This window comes from Phodopus roborovskii, unplaced genomic scaffold, assembly GCF_943737965.1.
Source record: "Phodopus roborovskii unplaced genomic scaffold, PHOROB, whole genome shotgun sequence".
Classification (NCBI taxonomy): domain Eukaryota; kingdom Metazoa; phylum Chordata; class Mammalia; order Rodentia; family Cricetidae; genus Phodopus; species Phodopus roborovskii.
Window position 1 is genome coordinate 4,418,493 of NW_026125554.1, and position 19,002 is coordinate 4,437,494.

Consider the following 19,002-nt stretch of genomic DNA (forward strand, 5'->3'; position numbering starts at 1 on the left):
AAGTATCTGTATAGTAATATTCATGCAGAGAACTATATAAATATACAGCATAGACATAAAGAATGTATCTAACTACCTAGAAATATCCTTCCATATTGAGAGCAAACAACTTTAGCTAAAATTTTAACATAATTACATGCACATAACTATCTCACTAACTAGTAATTATAGCATAATTACCATCATACCCATGATGAAAGTGGTATAAGCAAATATATTTTAATAGATTTAGAATCACAAATTTGTTTTTCATATTAACTGTAGAAAATTTCAAAGGTAACTTAAAAACACAATATATATATACTTATATATACTTAATATTTTTTCCAAGTTGATTCTCCTTCCAGGCAATACATCCCTACCACAGTTTCCCGCCCTCCACTCCTCCTAGCTCTCCTGGCACGCCCCCCCCCCCCCAGTTCCACTCAACTGCCATTTTCTATCACAAAATATCAGGCCTCTAAATGACACCTAAAAGATGCCACAACAAAATACAATGAGAAAAGACAAAAGCCCTCACAATGAACCTGGACAAGGCAACCCAAAAGGAGGAAAAGAATCCCAAGAACAGGCCAAAGAGTAAGAGACCCACCTGTTCCCACAGTTCATCCCAAAAACACACCAAGCTAACAGCTTCAGTATATGCACAAAGGACCTTGTGAATGCACATGCAGGCCCCCTGCTTGCCACTTCAGTCTCTGTGAGCCCATACGAATCCTACTTGGGTGATTCAGTGGGTAATATTCTCCTGTTGTCCCTCATTCCCTCTCACTTCTACAATCTTTCTATCCCCTCTTCCACAAGATTTTCTGAGCTCCTAGGGAGCTCTGAATGGAGTCTTCTAATTCAAACTCTCAGCAAAATGGCTGGCTGTATGTCTTTGCTTCTGCTCCCATCTGCTGCCAGAGGAAGCCTCTCTGATGTCCCCTGGCCAAGCACCCAATCTATGACTATACCAGAGTATCATTAGGAATAATTTCATGAATTTTTTGACCAGTTGTGTTTGGTTCTACCTAGGTCTCTGGGCAATCTGGTTTCAGGATCCTGACCACCTAAGATGTTTCAGGCATCTGCTTTCTCTCATGGACTGGGTCTCAAGTCAAATATGACATTGGTCGATGGGCTGTCTAGTCTTACTCAGCTTAACACACAAACTAGAGTTATCTGAAAATGCCATTATAAGGTCCCTTGGTAAGACATCTTCTTAATTAGTGATTGATGGGGAGGGCTTAGCCCATTCTGTGTGTTTCCATAATCCACTTGGGTAAGGATGCTGAACATTTTTTAAGTGATTTTCAGACTTTTGCTATTCTTTTTTTTTTCATTTAAAAATATCAATATGTTTTTATTTATTTTTAAAATTTTTATCAGTATTAACATATAAAGTGATGAGTTTTATAATGACAGCTTCACTCAAATATATCATGTACTCTGACCACATTCATCCTTATATCCCTCTTGCCCCTCATTATTTTAAAAAAATTTTAATTTGATGTTAATTTCTTTACCAGTTGCAGATGTTATAAATATCTGCATATGGAGAATTCTCTGTTACCATCTATCTATACCCATTTTAATTTAATGATTTAGTTTTTTATATATATTTATTCTTTTAAATATATTATTAAAATTACTGGCAAATTTTATATTTTAATATATAATTTATATATTACAACTAATTATATTATGAATTATAATTGTAAATGTTTAAATTATTAAAATATATTTGGGATATATTTTTTTTCTAAAGGCTTTTTTTTTTGTCTGATTGACAGCATCCTTTTTCTTACAGAAGCTTTTCAGTTACTTGAGGTCCAATTTATTAAGTGTTAATTTTAGTGCTCACACTATTGGTATTTTGTTCAGATAATTGTCTACTGTACCAATGCTCTGAAAGCTATTCCCTACTTCCTCCTGTATCAGGTTCAGAGTATCTAGGTTATATGGAGGTATTTGATCCATTTGGACTTGAGTTTTATACAGGGAGATAGTATGAACCTATTTGCATTCTTCTAAATGCAGATATATCCAGTGTGACCTGCACCATATGTTGAAAATTCTTTTTTCTAGTGTGTATTTCCTGCTTCTTTTTATCAAAAGTCAGGTGTGCATGCTGTGTGATTCTGAGTCATCAATTGATGAACATTCTGTTTTTATGCCAATACTATTCAGTTTTTATTACTATAGCTCTGTAGCACAATTTGAAATGAGGGATGATGATGCCTCCAACAGTACTTTTATTCTACAGGATTGTTTTAGCCATCCTAGGGATTTTGTGTTATCATGTGAAGCAGAAAATTCTCCTTTGCTATCTGTGGAGAACTTTGTTGAAATTTTGATTAGGATTTCATTGAATATGTAGATTGTTATTGGTAGGATGGTAATTTTTACTATGCTAATTCTACTAATGCATGAGCATAGGAGATCTTTCCATCTTGTGATATTTTCAGTTTCTTTACTCAAAAACTTGAAATTTTTGCTATACAAGTCTTACACTTGCTTGTTAGAGTTATTTCAGATATTTGACATTATTTGAGGCTATTGTGAAGGGTGTTGTTTACCTTATTTCTGTCTCAGTCAGTTTATCATTTGTATGTAGGTGGGTCAATTATTATTCTGAGTTAGTCTTGTATCCAGACACTGGAAAAAAGTGTATATGGTCTATAGGAATTCCCTGGTAGTTTTCCAGGTAACATATATACTTTTCATTTGAGGATAACATTTTCATATGAGGATATTTTGACGAATTCTTTTCCAATTTCTATCCCCTTGATCTCCTTCAGTTGTCTTATTTCTCTAGCAAAACTTCAAGTACTATATTATATGTATACAGAGAGAATTAATAACTTTATCTTGTTCTGATTTTAGTAGAATTGATTTGAATTTCTCTCCATTTAATTTGATTTTGGCTCTATGAAATAGTGTTGGATTATGTCAATGCCCTTGTCTGCATCTAATAAGATGATCATGTTTTATTTTTTTTCAGTTTGATATATGGTGGATTTTGTTACTGTTTTTTGTTTGTTTGTTTGTTTGTTTGTATAATAAACCTCTGCATCTTTGGGAAAAAGTCTATGTAGTCATCATGGATGATCTTTTTAATATGTTCTAGGATTCAGTTTGCAAGTATGTTATAGTGTAATTTTTCATCTATGTTCAAAAGACAAACTGGTATGTATGCTCACTCTTTGTTGAATCTTTATGTAGTTTGGGTATCAGGGTGACCATGACTTCATAAAACAAATTTTGCAATGTTTTTTCTATTCCTACTTTTTTGGAATAATTTAAGAGAGAATTGAATTGTATTCTGTGCTAACACTGTCTTCCCCAGGCTTTTTATTGATTTACATACTTTTAATGATGTATATTTCACTATGTTATAGGTTAAATCTAATCTTGATTTAATGTTAGTAAGTGGTACCTATTGAGAAAATTATCCATTTCTTTTATATTTTCTAATTTGGTGGTGTATAGGTTTTGAAAGTATGTCCTTCCATTTCTCTGTATTTTCTCTGTGTCTGTTGTTACACGCCCTTTTTGTTTGTGACTTTGTTAATTTGGATATTCTCTTTGTCTTCTTACTAATTTGGATAAGAGTTTGGTTATCTTGTTAAATTTCTCAAAGAAACAACTAATTTATTTATTCTTTGTATTTTTATATTTTTCTCTTTGTTTATTTTTTATTGATTTTAGGCATAAGTTTGATTATGTCTTGTTGCCTATTTTTTCTTCTTCTTTATTATTTGTTGTTTTTGTTTATTTTCTGTTTTTCGAGACAGAGTTTCTCTGTATTGCTTTGGAGCATGTCCTGGAACTCACTCTGAAGACCAGGCTGGCCTCAAACTCACAGAGATCCACCTGCCTCTGCCTCCCAAGTGCTGGGGTTAAAGGAGTGCACCACCAGCACCCAGCCTTGTCTATTTCTATTGTGTGTGCCCAATTCTTTTTGTTCTAGAGCTCTAAGGTGTGTTGTTATATTATGAGATCTCTCCAATTTTTTATGTAGGCAGTTAGTGCTATGAACATTGATATTACCACTATTTCCATTTTGTCCTATAAGTTTTGGTGTGTTGTGTGTTTATTTTTATTGTATTCCAGAGTATTCCAGAAAGTCTTTAATTTCTTTCCTCATTTCTGTATTGACCCATTTTTTTTCATTCAATAGAAAGTTGTTCAGTATTCATGAGTTGTTGTTGATATCAAGCTTTAATCTATGGTAGTTAATAGGATGCAGGAAGTTATTTCAATTATTTTGTATGTGTTAAGACTCACTTTGTGTTTAAATATGTGCTCAGTTTTGGAAAAGGTACTGAGAAGAAGGTATATAGATTTTTGTTTCAATAGAATGTTCTGAAATACCTGCTAGGTTCATTTGGTTTACACCCTTAGTTAGCTCCAGCATTTCTGTTTAGTTTTTGTCTGAATGTCTATTGGCCAGTGTGGGATATCGAATACTCCCACTGTCAGTGTGTGAGGATCAATATCTGATTTAAGCTGTATTAGTATTCTTTTCTAAAAGTGGGTACCATTGTGTTTGCAGCACAGATGTTAAGCATTGAAATATCATTGGGGGGGGCGGGTTCTTAGGTGAGTAGTGTCTTTCCCATCTCTTTTGATTCATTATGGAGTTAGTTATATTATGTTAGATATTAAAATAGCTACACCAGTTTGATTTTTGAGTCCTTTTTTAGAATATCCTTTTCCAACCCTTTACCTCAGGAAACATCTGTGGTTAATGTTGAGATGTGTTACTTGAATGCAAAAGAATGGTTACTGTTTTTTCATCCATTTTGTTTCTCTGTGTCTTTTTATTGTTGAATTGAGATGTTTTACTTTGGTGGTGGTGGTGGTGGTGGTGTGTGTGTGTGTGTGTGTGTCTGTGTCTGTCTGTCTGTATTCATCTATGTGCATATATGTATGTGCTTGTCATTTTTTTATTTTTCTGGTTTGAGATTATTTCCTGGGTTTTTATGTGTGTAGTTAAGATCCTTGGTTCTAGATTTTATTTTTACAAACTTCTATAAGGCTGAATTTGTGATTTTAATTTGATTTTATTGTGGGATATCTTAATTTCTTCTTTTATTGTAATTGAAAGATTTACTTTCAATAGTATTCTTGGTGCACATCTGTGTTCTCTTGGAGTCTGCAACACATCTGTCCAAGCTCTTCTCGCTTTTAGAGACTCCATTGGTAAGTCAGGTGCACACAATTCTAATAGATCTTCTTTTATATGATATTTGCTCTTTTTTCCTTTTAGGCTTTAATATTATTTCTTTGATACGTATTTTAGTGTTTGGTTATTATGTGTCTAGGGGAACTTTCTTTTCTGGTCCAATCTCTTTGTGTTCATTATGCTCTTTGCACCGTTAGAGGAATCACTTTCTTAGGCTAAAATAATTCTCTTCTATTATTTTCTGGGTCTTTGAGTGATAATTCTGCTTCTTCCTTTATTCCTATTATTCTTAGATTTGGTCTTTTCATGGTGTCCCAGATTTCCTGGATTTTTTTGTGTCAGTAATTTTTTAGATTTAATATTTTCTTTGACAACTCTATGCAATTATTCTAATGTATCTCCAAAGCCTGAGATCCTCTCTTCCATCTCTTATATTCTGTTGATGAAGCTTGCTTTTGCAGTCCCTGTTCATATTTCGAAAATTTCATTTCTGGAATTCTCTCAGTTTTTGTTTTCTTAAATGATTCTATTTCCATTTTCATGTCTTGCATACTTTTATTCATTTCCTTCAAATGCTTGTTTGATTTTTCTTGGCTTTCTTTAAAGGATTCATTCATTTCCTCCATTTGTTTGTTTGTTTTTGTTTTTTGATGTGTGTGTATTTTCTGGATTTCTTTGAGGAATTTATTCATTTCTTACAAGTGTTTATGTTTTCCTTGATTTCTTTAAGAGGTTTTTGTTGTTGTTGTTGTTTTAAAGAACATCATTTATCGTCATAAAGTTGGGCTTAGAGGCCTTTTCTTGTGCTTCAGCTATGTTAGAATGTTCAAGGACTACTTGGTAGAATAGCTGGGCTAGTGGAGACATATTGCCCTGATGTTGCTGATTGTGTTCTTAGTCTGGTGTCTAGGCATCTCAATTTGTAGTGATTATAGTTCTATGTGATAGTTTCTGGGATTTTCTTAATTGCATGGGTGGCTTGTTCCTTGGTTTCTGTGTCCCATCTGGATTTCCAGAAATTGTGTTGGTTGTGTGTTATCTGTTTTCTTGGTTTTCTCTCTTGGTGTGTTCATGGCTAATGCTTGCTGGTATTAGAGGTTTGGGAAAGGGAAGGGAAGGGAAGGGAAGGGAAGGGAAGGGAAGAGAAGGGAAGCCACTGGGAGATGGTCTGTTGTAGTTCTAGATGTGATCATGAGTATTGGATCTGGGGGAAAAGATAATGGATAAGGTCTTCAGGCAGCCTATCTGATCATTTGATAAGTGTGCCCTGCGATGGTGCAGGGAATGTCAGCCCAATTTAGGGGTTGAAATACACCAAAGAGCAAGTTAGGAAAAGCCAAGGGCGTATGATCTGTGGGATCCACAAGAGGAATTGGTAGGGGGGAGGTTGGCTGCAGATGGTGTTCTGTTATAGAACTATGAGTGACCCTAAAAATTGGATTTGAGGGAGACAGGAGAAGGTCCACAGGCAGCCAAACTGGTCTTCTACTACTGTGTGTATTTTTATGGAACAAGATACTGGTTTCTCTATGACATGATTATATTCTATATAAACATGATTATAGTGCTAATATTTCAGACTTTGAAGTGTTTATTTCAGATTATTTTTAACCTCAAATCAATACCTCCTTTGGCTCAATTCACAATAAATATATTAAAGTCTTCATTCATTTCTTGTGGATTTGAAGAGGAAAATCTCCATTGGACATGGGGTTTGCATCATGCATGTTAGTTTTTTCCATGAATAACAGGGCTAATAAAAAGAATCAGTAATATAAAAAATAGCTAGTCATTAATGGCTAAATTGCCAGTGTAGTAAGTATTTGTGAGTCTTATAATACAGCTTGGACAATAAGATTTTATAGAAAGAAATACACTTGAATAACCTTAGCAAGTTGTAACATATTCTTAGAATACTGGTGAGTCAAATTCAGTTTCAACCTAGATATCAGATAATCTACTAACTTTGAAGGAATTTGCAAGGTTGTCAAAAAGGAGTCCTCAGTAGTAACCAAGTAATTGCTGTTTTTGAATTGCCTGCAATCAATTAGTTTTACTTAAATAAATGTGCATTTTGTATCTTTTTATACTATAGATAAGTTGAATTTTTTTAATCAAAAAATAATGTTTGATGATTTATAGAAAATCATTACTATATGACAGATAAATCTTCCATATCAATAAACTCTCACAAATTATTTGTACATATAGAAAATTGTGTCAATGCACTAGTTTGAATATCATTGGGTGACACTAGTTATTTTTTGTATAGATCTTTATCCCACAGACTTAAACCTGAAATGTGTTTTATTACTTTTTGTAACTCTTGTGGCAGCATCTTCTTTGCTAATACTTACAAATGCCCCATACAGTGAGTTCTGATGACTTTTGATGACTCATTCAATCCCAAACATTGAAGTCCAAATTGACATTCTAGCATAGCTGGAGTGCCATCTGTGCAAACACAGCAGACCTTTCCCCAAGAGAGCTTATGCTCTTTCAAAGTGAGCAAACTGTGTGAAATACATTATGTGCCACAGTTGCTTCAAGAAGTTTGCAGAAAAGAAACTCATCTTAAAACAGTCATAATTAAAATACAAGTAGCTGTAAACAAGTTGCAACTTCTATAGATTTATCCGTCTGGGTAGTAAATGTTGGAAGTGGATATGTATTGTGAAAATCTGGCTTTGTCATTGACTATCTTGTTTTCTCCAACTATAATGACTGAGCGTTTTTCTGGGTGTAGTAACCTGGGCTGTAATCCGTGGACTCTTAGTACTTGTAGAACATTTATCCAGGATCTTCTGGCCTTGAGAGTTTCCATGGAGAAGTTAGGTATAATTTTGATAGGTCTGCCTTTATATGTTACCTGACCTTTACAGATTTTATTTTCTTTGATTTCCTGACCAAGAATATCGTCAAACCTGTCATTTATTCTTCTGTTCATTGTGTTGTTAGATGATGAAACTACCCTCAATTGTGTATCAAATCTATCTCTAATCATAACTCAAATAATGTATTTGGCCACTGGCAACAGTACATTCGCAGCAATTAGTTTGAGGTAACATAACTCTGCTGATTCTAAGTACCATCAAATGTGAAGCTTCAACGGCTGCTACATTTTGTTTATGATTGGCATTAGCCACCACTATTAAGTCTGGCTTTCCTGAGTCCATCAGCTTTGCTTTTAAGATAGTTAGCGTCCTTGTCAGCAAAGCTCAGGTGCTTGCTGTCAGAATGGTGTTATAGTTTGCTCAGCATCATAGACTCAGCTGATAGAACTTCATAACAAATAAAACATTGCAGTTTCTCAATTCCTGTTGTAATAACTGAAGCAAATCCATACTGAAAAAAAAACTTCACTGTATTTTCTTAACTTTTATCCTCTATCCTCTATGTGATCCATTGTCATGGTATTGTATTCTAGTGAAAATAATATATAGCAATGGCTTTAATAATATCAGAGATGAAACATCACATACTTCAGTCAATATAGTTCATTAAAGTTTCCTATGATTTACCATTCTATCTATCATTGTTTTTTTTACATACCTCTTACTATTCACTCAACCAGGTTAAGTTCCCATGGTACCAATTTTTTTTTTTTTTTTTTGCAGTAGTTTCTGATTTTACAGGACATGATTTTATATTTAACCAGTAGTTATAATTTATGAAGTGTTTTATTCTCAATACTTCTACTTTCAACACAGTAGCTGCTCTTTACACATGAGTGACTGGTCTGCATAAGTACATTATGGTACAAGCCCCATCACACAAACCTGTATTTATTCAGGGTATACATGATTTAGTTGGTGTGATCATTTGAGGTACTCATATGTGGGCATATCTGCATGCAGGCAGCCATGCCTAGAGACAGATAGAGGACTGGTATCACATCTCCTAAGACCATCTGAAATGTGTTTTCTGATGGTCTTAGTGACCCATGTTAAAGGATCATTTGTAGTGAGATATCCACCCTGCCCCCACCTGTTGCACTGACCATGCCCAAGCGCATAACTGGTATACCACACAATCCTACAGAACAAGCAGTAGTTGAGAGATCTGATTGAATTTTAAAAGAAATGCTCTATAAATAGGCAGGGGGGACCAAGACACCCAAACACAGATTATATAATGCTATATTAACATTAAACTTTCTTGATGCTAATGAGAAAGGAAAAACAGCTACAAAAAGACATTGGACAATAGAAAAACGTCTAAACTAAACCAGCGGTGTCTTCAAGGATGCATTAACTTCAGGGTGGAAACCAGGATATGTGCTATGTTGGGGTAGGAGTTTTGCCCTTGTATCTACAGCAAAAGAAAAACTGTGGATACCATCTAAGTTAATCAAGATCTGAGTTGAACAAGAGAAACCTCTCAATGAGGAAAAATAGCAAGTCATCAGCCAAAGTAGTTCCTCTCAAAGATAGGGGAAGTGTTCTGTTATTGTCTTTACAGGAAAACATAAAACACCCATCTTCAAACATTCAAAAGAAACTGAATGTATAGATACCTACAGAAGAGAAGATAGCTCTCCAGAAAGAACCATCTAATGAAGAGGAATCTGATATATGGTACCAATATTTAATTCTAGTGAACTATTTCTATACAGGAATCTATTTCTCTTTACTTCCTAGGACTCCTTTAGTCCAAGTTCATGTAAACCAATGCTGGCTTTGGAGTTGGATTTGGCTTTCATTCTCTAAATTCAAGCATGTCAGTAAAATTAAATTCACAGTTTCTGCCTTATATCAAGAAGCCAATTGGTGTAAGACAGAAGAAAACAAAATCTGGGGATTGTAGTTTGCCTACATTTGGTTTTCTCATACTCATTTTCATGATTAATGTTGCCTTTCCTAATTTGAATACCTATAAAGGTTAAAATTTTTATGTTGATATTGATGTTTAAATTTTCCACAAGGAACAATAACAATTCCTAACAGCAATCTTTGAACTCTCCGGAAAAAAGACGGGGCCTCACTTCGCCATTTTCACTTGAATCAATCTGATGCAACTGGACTACAAACATCACTCTGAAACCGGTTTGGAACTGTAATGCTGAAGACAATTCCTGACTAGCTAGCTGAAATGGTGCACCTTCTTATTACACCCTGACCAGAGTTTCAGTCAAGCATTTCCTGCCATGCATTACACCCTGGCCAGAATTTCAGTAAAGTATTTCCTGCCATGCAGAGACTAGCTACAAATGTTACAGCTAGTCTCCTGAAATTTTGTTGCTTAAAATTTTCTTCTTACAGGATTCCATGGAGTCATGGTTATTCCATTTCAGCAGGAAGTAATCTTAAGATAATGATACCCCCTTTCCCTACTCTTGGCTTTTAGGGATAACACTCATCTGCATAGAGTTAGTTTTAGTTACTTAGGGTTGATTATGGAAGGTGATGCTCTGACTCAGGTATCTCTTTTAGATAGGTGGTTGGGAAAGGTATGGTTTAGATGGGATATAGGTAGATTAACTTTTGTAAATTATCTGAGTAATTATTAGTTATATACAACTTACATTGTTATAGACTCTTATATGTTGTAACTTACTTAAAATTAAATGTGTATTCTTTTCTTGGATGATTTGTATATTATATTTTGTCATATTGTATAAAATCTTTCTGTTTATGATGTTTTATGCACAATATCTTTATCATATCCTATGTATGTATACCTTTATATATGTAAATGACATTTTGTATATCTATATACTTTAGGATATTTTTATCATGCTACACTATACAGTTCTACTTCTGGTCAAGAAATTTCAACTTTACCTCTGTTTTAAAGATTTACATATACATATGTATGTATGTATGTATGTATATTGCTAAAATAATTGTCCCTGCTATTACTTAGGAAAGTTTCAACCATTCATATAGCTAGATTAATTCACCCACATTTCTTATACTTCATAGACCTGCAGAATATGGCATTTAAATGTTCTGCATTTAGTACTCCATTGACATGAGACACTATTTCTCCTGACTGCACTAAGATGAGAATATGTTGGGCACTAATTTCACTCCTTCTGGAGTCCATCCTCTCCTCGGCTAATGGCCTCTTGGGAAAAGAACTGCCCCCACCTCGACCACTGACCTTGAACACACTGTCCTAATGTGCTTGCAGGAGACAAACATAGAAGATTGCTTAACCTTGCCAAGTCAGGATAAGATAGCCTTTCTACCTCCCTGCTTCTGTAGTGGTCTGTCAGTTACTCTAGGCCTTAGCCAAAACTGGTTGCACCAATGTTGCTGTCAGACTTGAGGTGGCTGTTCAAGTAGTCTGCTGTTCCTGTCTTCACTGCACAGTTTGGAAGCTGCTGGCCTGCCCTTCCTGCCTACCCTAGTATTGTTATCTTCCTTCTCAGGTCTTTGTTTGATGAGGTTAAAGATTTGACTTTCACAAATATTCTTCTCTCTTCCTAGATAGAAATATTAGGTACTAGACTTAAAGTTTCCAGGTTAGGATAACTCTATAATAATCTCTGTTATGCCTTCACCCTAGGACTAGATATGTAGGTTTTCAGTTTGTATGTTCTTAATTTTCCTTTTCTTAGAGCATACTTTATATTTACTGTCTTTGTATGTAGTTTTATATCAAGCCTAAATCTTTTCTTTAAAAGGGGAATTGTAGTAATATATTCCTCTAAAAGGGGAATTGTAGTAATATATCCACCCTGCCCACACCTGTTGCACTGACCACAACCATTGGGACATGGAGGCAGATGTGGGCATGACCTGGGGGGAACTAGGTCTGGGGTCCTGGACCCCAGCACTGTACTTGCTTCCTGGTTGGAGACAGAGAGCATCTGGAGGCATCCTTGGGATGGGAACCTGCTGGCAGTCATCTGTTTCTGGTGTAAATCATTTCTCCCCAAATAAACATCCATCAGCCTATTTGTTTTCCCAGGTTCTTATTTATCCACCATAGTCATTTAACCTCCAAAGGGGTTACAATGCTACTCCAAGGAACTTGTCATTATACTCATAGGTTAGTGCATGTCCAACTGTAGGGATAGTAGAACACATATGTATTGATTACATTTTATTGCTGTGATGAAACACAATGCCTAAAAAGCAACTTTGTAGCTTGAGAGTTTATTTTAGCTTACAGTTATAGTCCAGTATGAAAAGAAAGAAAAGGTAAGATCTCACACCATAAATGTGTAGGTAAGAACCAACGCAGAAGATGTGAAGAAACACTACTTACTGCTTTGTCCCTCGTGGCTTGCTGAGCCTGTTTCATATACCATCCAAGACCTTCTGCTTAGAAGTGGCACCCCCACCCCACCCCACAGACTCAGTTATAGGCCAAATTTTAGAGGAATAGTCTCAATTAAGATTTCCTCTTTTCACATCTGTTCAACTATGTTAATAATAGTATTATTTGTAATAGCCAGAACCTGAAAGCAACCTAGATGCCCCTCAACTGAAGAATGGACAAAGAAGATGTGGCACATTTACACAATGTAATACTACTCAGAAGGGAAAAAACAATGGAATCTTGAAATTCACAGGAAAATGGATGGAACTATAAGAAACTATCTTGAGTGAGGTAACCCAGTCACAAAATAAGAGGAACATGGTATATACTCACTCATATATGGATTTTAAACATAGAGCAAAGGACCACGGGCCTACAATCCACACTGTCAGAAAAGCTAGGAAACAAGGAGGGCCATAGGAGAGACATACATGGCCCCCCACAGAAGGGGAAAGGGACAAGATCTCCTGGGCAAATTGGGAGCAGTGAGGGGGAAGAGGGAGTTAGGAGGGAAAAAATGGCAGAAGATGAGGAGAGAGGAGAGCATGAGGGAGCAGGAAGATTGAGTTGGGGGAAAGAATAGAAGAGAGCAAGAAAAGAGATACCATAATAGAGGGAGCCATTATAGGTTTATAGAGAAATCTGCCACTAGGGAAATGTCCAGACCTACAAGGATGACCCCAACTAACAATCTAAGCAATAGTGGAGAAGCTACCTTAAATGCCCTTCCCTGGTAATGAGATTGATGACTACATTATATGCCATTTTGGAGCCCTCGTCTAGTAGCTAAAGAAAGCAGAAGCAGACACCCACAGCTAAACACTGAGCCAAATTCCCAGAATCCAGTTGCAGAGAGGGAGGAGTGATAAGAAAAGGGGTCAAGACCAGGCTACAGAAACCCAGAGAGACAGCTGACCTGAACAAGGGGGAGCTCATGGATCCCCAGACTGATAGCTGGGAAACCAGAATAGAACACACCCAGAACCTTATTGAGAGTGGTTCTCAATAAGGAGGCCTGGGCAGTCTATGGGACCTCTGACAGTGGAACTAGGATGTATCTCTAGTGCAGAAATAGACTTCAGGAGCACATTTCCCATGGAGGGACACTCCCTTAACATAGAGACACGGAGGAGGTCCTAGGCCCTACTCCAAATGACTTGACAGATTTTGATGATCTCTTATGGAAGACCTTACCCTCCCTAGGAGTGGATGGGGGGGTGTCAGTGGGAGGCACGGAAGGAGGGGAGGGTGAGGGAATTGGGATCAATATGTAAAGTATTTTAAATATATATCAAATAATAAAAAAGATTTCCTCTTTTCAGATATGTCTGAGTTCATTTATAGCTGACAAACTCCCACGGCAAATGTAATATGAATGAAAGAGTGTGGTGGAATAAAAGGAATTGCAATTGCAAGGTAGAATAGGAACAGGGCGATGGGAGAACAGAAGGAGGTTGTGGGTGTATATACCAAAACTAAGGAAAATTAAAAAGCCTTATAAAAACCAGACAGTGTACAAACTAATACAAAATGTGTTTTTAAAAAGCACTTTCTACTGATTCATTTAGTTTTTGGTACTTTTATTATGACAAAATATCAGTAAGAAAATTATGCACTTCTCATTAAGCAACCACTTTCTTCATATTATAAGGAGTAAGGTTCTTCCGCCAGCCTGGCCAGTCTTGTCCCGCCGCCGCACCAGCCCCAATTAACACACCAAGACTCTGTATTTGATATAATGCTGTTGGCCAGGTACTAGTTTCTTATTGGCTAGCTCTGTCTTAATTATTAACCCATTTCTATGTATTTCCACGTGGTCTTATCTTACTGGGGAGAGGCAGCTGGTGGTTCTGCTCTCTCCAGACTCTCCATCTTGACTCCTCCTTACTACTTCCTCTCTCCTCCTTGTCTTCTGGTCCCGCCTATCTTGCTTTCCTATTGGCCAACAGTGCTTTATTCATTAACCAGTATGGGAAACATATTTACAGAATGACATCTCCCATCATCACATTGATTACTTTTACATTGTTCTGCATCTGTTAGAGTTCGGGTCAGAAGATTTACACATAGTCTCATGTGCTGGAAATATTTATACCTAGCTGGTTGTGCTGATCTGGCAGGTATATGTAGGTGTATAGGTGAACCCTTGAGGTTTGCATGTCAGTTTCACTTCTGATGCCAATCTCTATTTCCTAGTCATCCAACATATTAATAGTGACAACTACACATTTCTTCCACACCACACTGAACAACTCTACCATGTATTCCTTTACTTGATGCCATGTGTTCTTTAAAAGCATAGGCTAAATAAATCCTATATCCCTTATGACATCTATGGCATTTACTTGATGACAGTAATGAGGTAGTAACTAATAGTAAGAATGCATACTTAGATTTGGGTTACTGCTGTGATAAATTAATTGTAAGTTGGTGGAATCCATTTCAAAAAGGAATGTAGGAAACTGAGACAAAGGAGACTTAACACAGTTTGGAAAGACAATAATGGGATATTTTGAAGAAAATGGAATAAGAAAAAATATGAATGAGTAAACAAAGACTGTGCACTTCATATGACATTCTTTCTGGAATTGGACTGTGGACCACTTTAATTTCATTCTGAGAGTACAGATATGTGCCAATTGCTAGATCTGTGACACTTTGAAGTAACTAAGGTCAAATGCAATAGTCTGTATTGTTTGGGGAGTCTATTGGACTGCCTTAACTAATAACTCACTTGAAATAGGGGACTGTAATAGTTAAAACCAGAAATTTGTCAAAATGCAGATGTCAAATAATCATGGACACATCAGTTCCTGTGGATATGCCTAAAATACAACTTCTGCTACTAAGGGTCAAGACAGAGGATACTAAAACTTTTAAATGCAGTAAAATGTTAAAAGATGTATACAAAGAAGAAATAACATAACATTATATTTAGACCCCACCAGCAGACATAGAGGGTTAGGAATTAATTGTGTCAATTCCCCCCTTCCAATGAGCAACAAATACTGGAAAAGATGGTGAGATTGTTGAGAAAAACTCAAATGTGGCAATATTTCTGAGAAAGTACAAAATTATGATACCTTATTTAATGTTATTAGGAAAAAGTGATATCACTCCCGAGATACTTTAATAACCATGAAAGAAAATATTGACAGGTATTTAGAATATGTAGAAGTTGTCTAAAATCTAATTATTCTACTGAAAGTAGACTTCAACAACTCAACTATGCAATACTACAAGAAGCTAATATATATTTCAAAGAAAATTAACTAACCCATGGAAGTTTCAAAGGAGTGAGGATTATAAGGGGAATATTTGTGTTTTGTTTTTTAGGGTTACTATAAGTATATTTTTAAAAACACATTCAATTTGCAACATGTATTAGTATTCCAAGTAAAATGTACTTCATGACCTCTGCATTTGGAAAAAAACAAGGGTGGACATAAGTGAAGTTTTAAATAGTAAAATTTTGAGTATATCCTAACATATTTTCCAGGTGAAGACAAGATGACTGAGATTAAATTGTCTTCCTATAAACTCTCTTCAGAGCACTAACAAAATCCTTGTTCCTCAGGCTATAAATGAAGGAATTCAGCATAGGGGTAATGACAGTGTACACTAATGTGGCCATGATGCTATTGCTGGGAAAGTGTGACAGAGCTGAACCAAGATACTCCCAAATGCCTGTTCTATAAAATAAACATACAACAGACAGGTGAGACCCACAGGTAAAGAAGACTTTATACTGTCCACCTGATTAAGAGATTTTCATAATGGAGGAAAAATTTTGCAGTAGGAAAAAACGATTCCCGAGACAGGTAGAAAACCAAATATAGCACCAACAAAATATGTCACTATATTTTTGGTAAAAGTATCAGAACAGGAAATATTAAAAACCTGAGAAGGGTGACAAAAGAAATTAAAAATGTCTATGCTATTGAAGTAGGTACATTGTAAAATAATCAAATTATGCACTTGGGAGCCAACAAAGCTAATAAAGTAAGATACCAAGACCAAGAAAACACAGAAGCAAGGGTTCATAATCACTGGATAATGCAGGGGGTGACAGATGGCCACATACTGGTCATAGGCCATGGCAGTCAGAAGCATGTCATCCATAACTAGAAACAGTATAAAAAGAGACATTTGTGTCAGGCAGCCTACACAAGTGATAGCTTCACTATGTGTCTGAATGTTCAAAGTCATCTTTGGGACTGTGGTGGAGATAAAACAGATGTCAACAAAGGACAAGTTGGCAAGGAAGAAGTACATGGGTGTATGGAGGTGGGAGTCATTAGTGACAGCCAGGATAATGAGCAGGTTCCCAAGCGCTGTGACCAGGTACATGGACAGGAAGAGTCCAACAAGGATGGGCTGCAGGTGTGGATCTTCTGAGAGACTCATGAGACAGAATTCTGAATCACATGTTATGTTTTGGCTTTTTATAATCCTTGGTTGCCTTTTAAAATAGTTGAGAAGTAAACACAAATCAGGCTTTAAAGAATATATAGGTAATTTCAGTTCAAGTGTTTATAAGGCAATGGTTCATACTATCTATCTTCAGATAGGCAGTAATATTTCTGAGTCTCTGAAACAATGTATTTTCATTTGTATCTAACTACTTCTCTACACACCTTTAGAGATTAAAACACTGGGCAGATGCTGGAAAGCTACATACCCTTAGTGTTAAACTTTCTGTGATCATGGTAAAATGCAGACCTTATGTGTTATCATTCTCCCTTGATAAAGTAGAAAACTAATTGAACTAATCTATAGGTACTATATATTGTCCGGTAAACCAATTTTAGAGAGAAAACAAGATCACACATTCTCCCTCTTATTTGAATTATACACAATGTATATGTGTCTATATTTTAAAAGGTGCAATTGTAGCTAAAACTGTCATTGTAGAGAGGGAACCAAAAGTGGAAAATAACATATGAGAAATAAGGATGGCCAGTGGGCAAAAGGACATGGGGCATAAACAGTAACAGAAAATGGTCTAGGAAGCTGCAAAGGAAACAAAGGTAGCAGATCTTAAGGAGATGGAGAAAATAAGAAGCATTAAACATGCTTTGCCTGAATGTATCACAATGCTAATATATGCTGATTAAGAAATTTTTTAAAAAATAATTTACATATCTTTGGTTCTAAGGAAATGATATAAGCCCTTGCTTCTTCCCCTCTGCCTCATTTAACCCACAACTTTTTTCAAGACACACATTTTATCTACATCCATGCTGGCCAATAAGAATTTGACATATTTTCTGTAAAGTGTAATAATTACATTAAAACATGTTTATAAGTCTTTCAGTCAAATAGTTATGCCCAGGTCAAACAATTTAAGGAACAGACATTACCTGTGGTAGACCTCATTTAGGCAGTGGGTTTTATATTATCAAGAAATTATTTGAAATGTTTTTGCCTGTCCATGTCACAAGTAGTCTCGTGTTTAACAATACATGACTACAGAAAATTACTAGTACTAATCAACATTTGTTTTCTAGATTAAATGTAATCATTGTACCTACCCATGTCCTTTCATTCATGAGATGCAACAACATAACATACCTGATATCTTAACAATTGGGTTTTGTCAACAAAACATGAAATGTCATTTTAATAGTAATAGTTTCACTAAGCTCCAATAGAGGACATATTGCCTTAGGATTAGAGGCACAGCATAAATGTTTCAGTCCTGCATCAGAAATCTCCTATTGGTTAGAGTATGTCTAAACTTTCTATCTTTTTTTCCAGTGGAAACAGTAAGAATAGAAGCCATTTACATTGTGGTGAGTAAGAGAAATACTGAATTTTATAAATAATGATCATTGCAGGAGATTTGCAAAATGAATTCTGTCACTATAGAAGTACCAACTTTATAGATACCACAGTTTAAATAAGCTAAAACCTGCAATGAAATATAGTTTATGTAGGCCTGAAAATCCCAAAGTTTTGTATTCTCTGTACTTTGACCAGTTGCAATATTCTGTATTAACCACTACTAACTGTAAAAGAAGCTACTTTGATGATTTTTGGTAACTGAACTAATCCATGGATATTTAGATATTCATATTTTTCCAGCAAGTATTTAGGTTGTCAGTTCTCTAATAGATGATCCTACACTCATAGTCACTGTCAGGACTAAGTAGACTGAGAAGATTTTGAAAATTAATAAAGTGGTTATGGGAATAAGATTAGTGTTTGAGAAGGAATTGAAGAGTAGGGAGAGCGAATCAAATTGATCAAAACACATTAGATATATGCATAAAACTCTCAATGGAAAAAATGAAAACTGTAGCTTAGAAATGTATTTCATATTTCTTGCATTGTTACCTGTCTCCTTTTTAGCTATTCAAAATTCCATTTTTTTCCAGTAACTGATGAATGTGGATATGATTAAACCCTAGATGCCCAGGATATAAACACAGTCATGGGCTATCATGATTCCATGAAATATTCCTGAAAACAAGAAAGGAAAGGAAGAAAAAGAGGGCTGTGTAAAGCCACAGAGATTATGTGCCGGCTGGGATACATGGAAGCATAGTTTCAAT

General features: G+C 35.6%; 1 protein-coding gene and 1 pseudogene across 1 annotated transcript; both read right to left on the reverse strand.

Annotated features, from left to right (window-relative positions):
• LOC127216534 (zinc finger protein 431-like) overlaps positions 1–19,002 on the reverse strand; it is a 420,225-nt pseudogene that overhangs the window by 235,263 nt on the left and 165,960 nt on the right.
• Positions 15,966–16,852, reverse strand: LOC127216735 (olfactory receptor 7E24-like). The gene is given in 2 exon segments (XM_051177555.1): positions 15,966–16,234; positions 16,237–16,852. Coding segments are annotated over 2 exon segments (885 nt in total).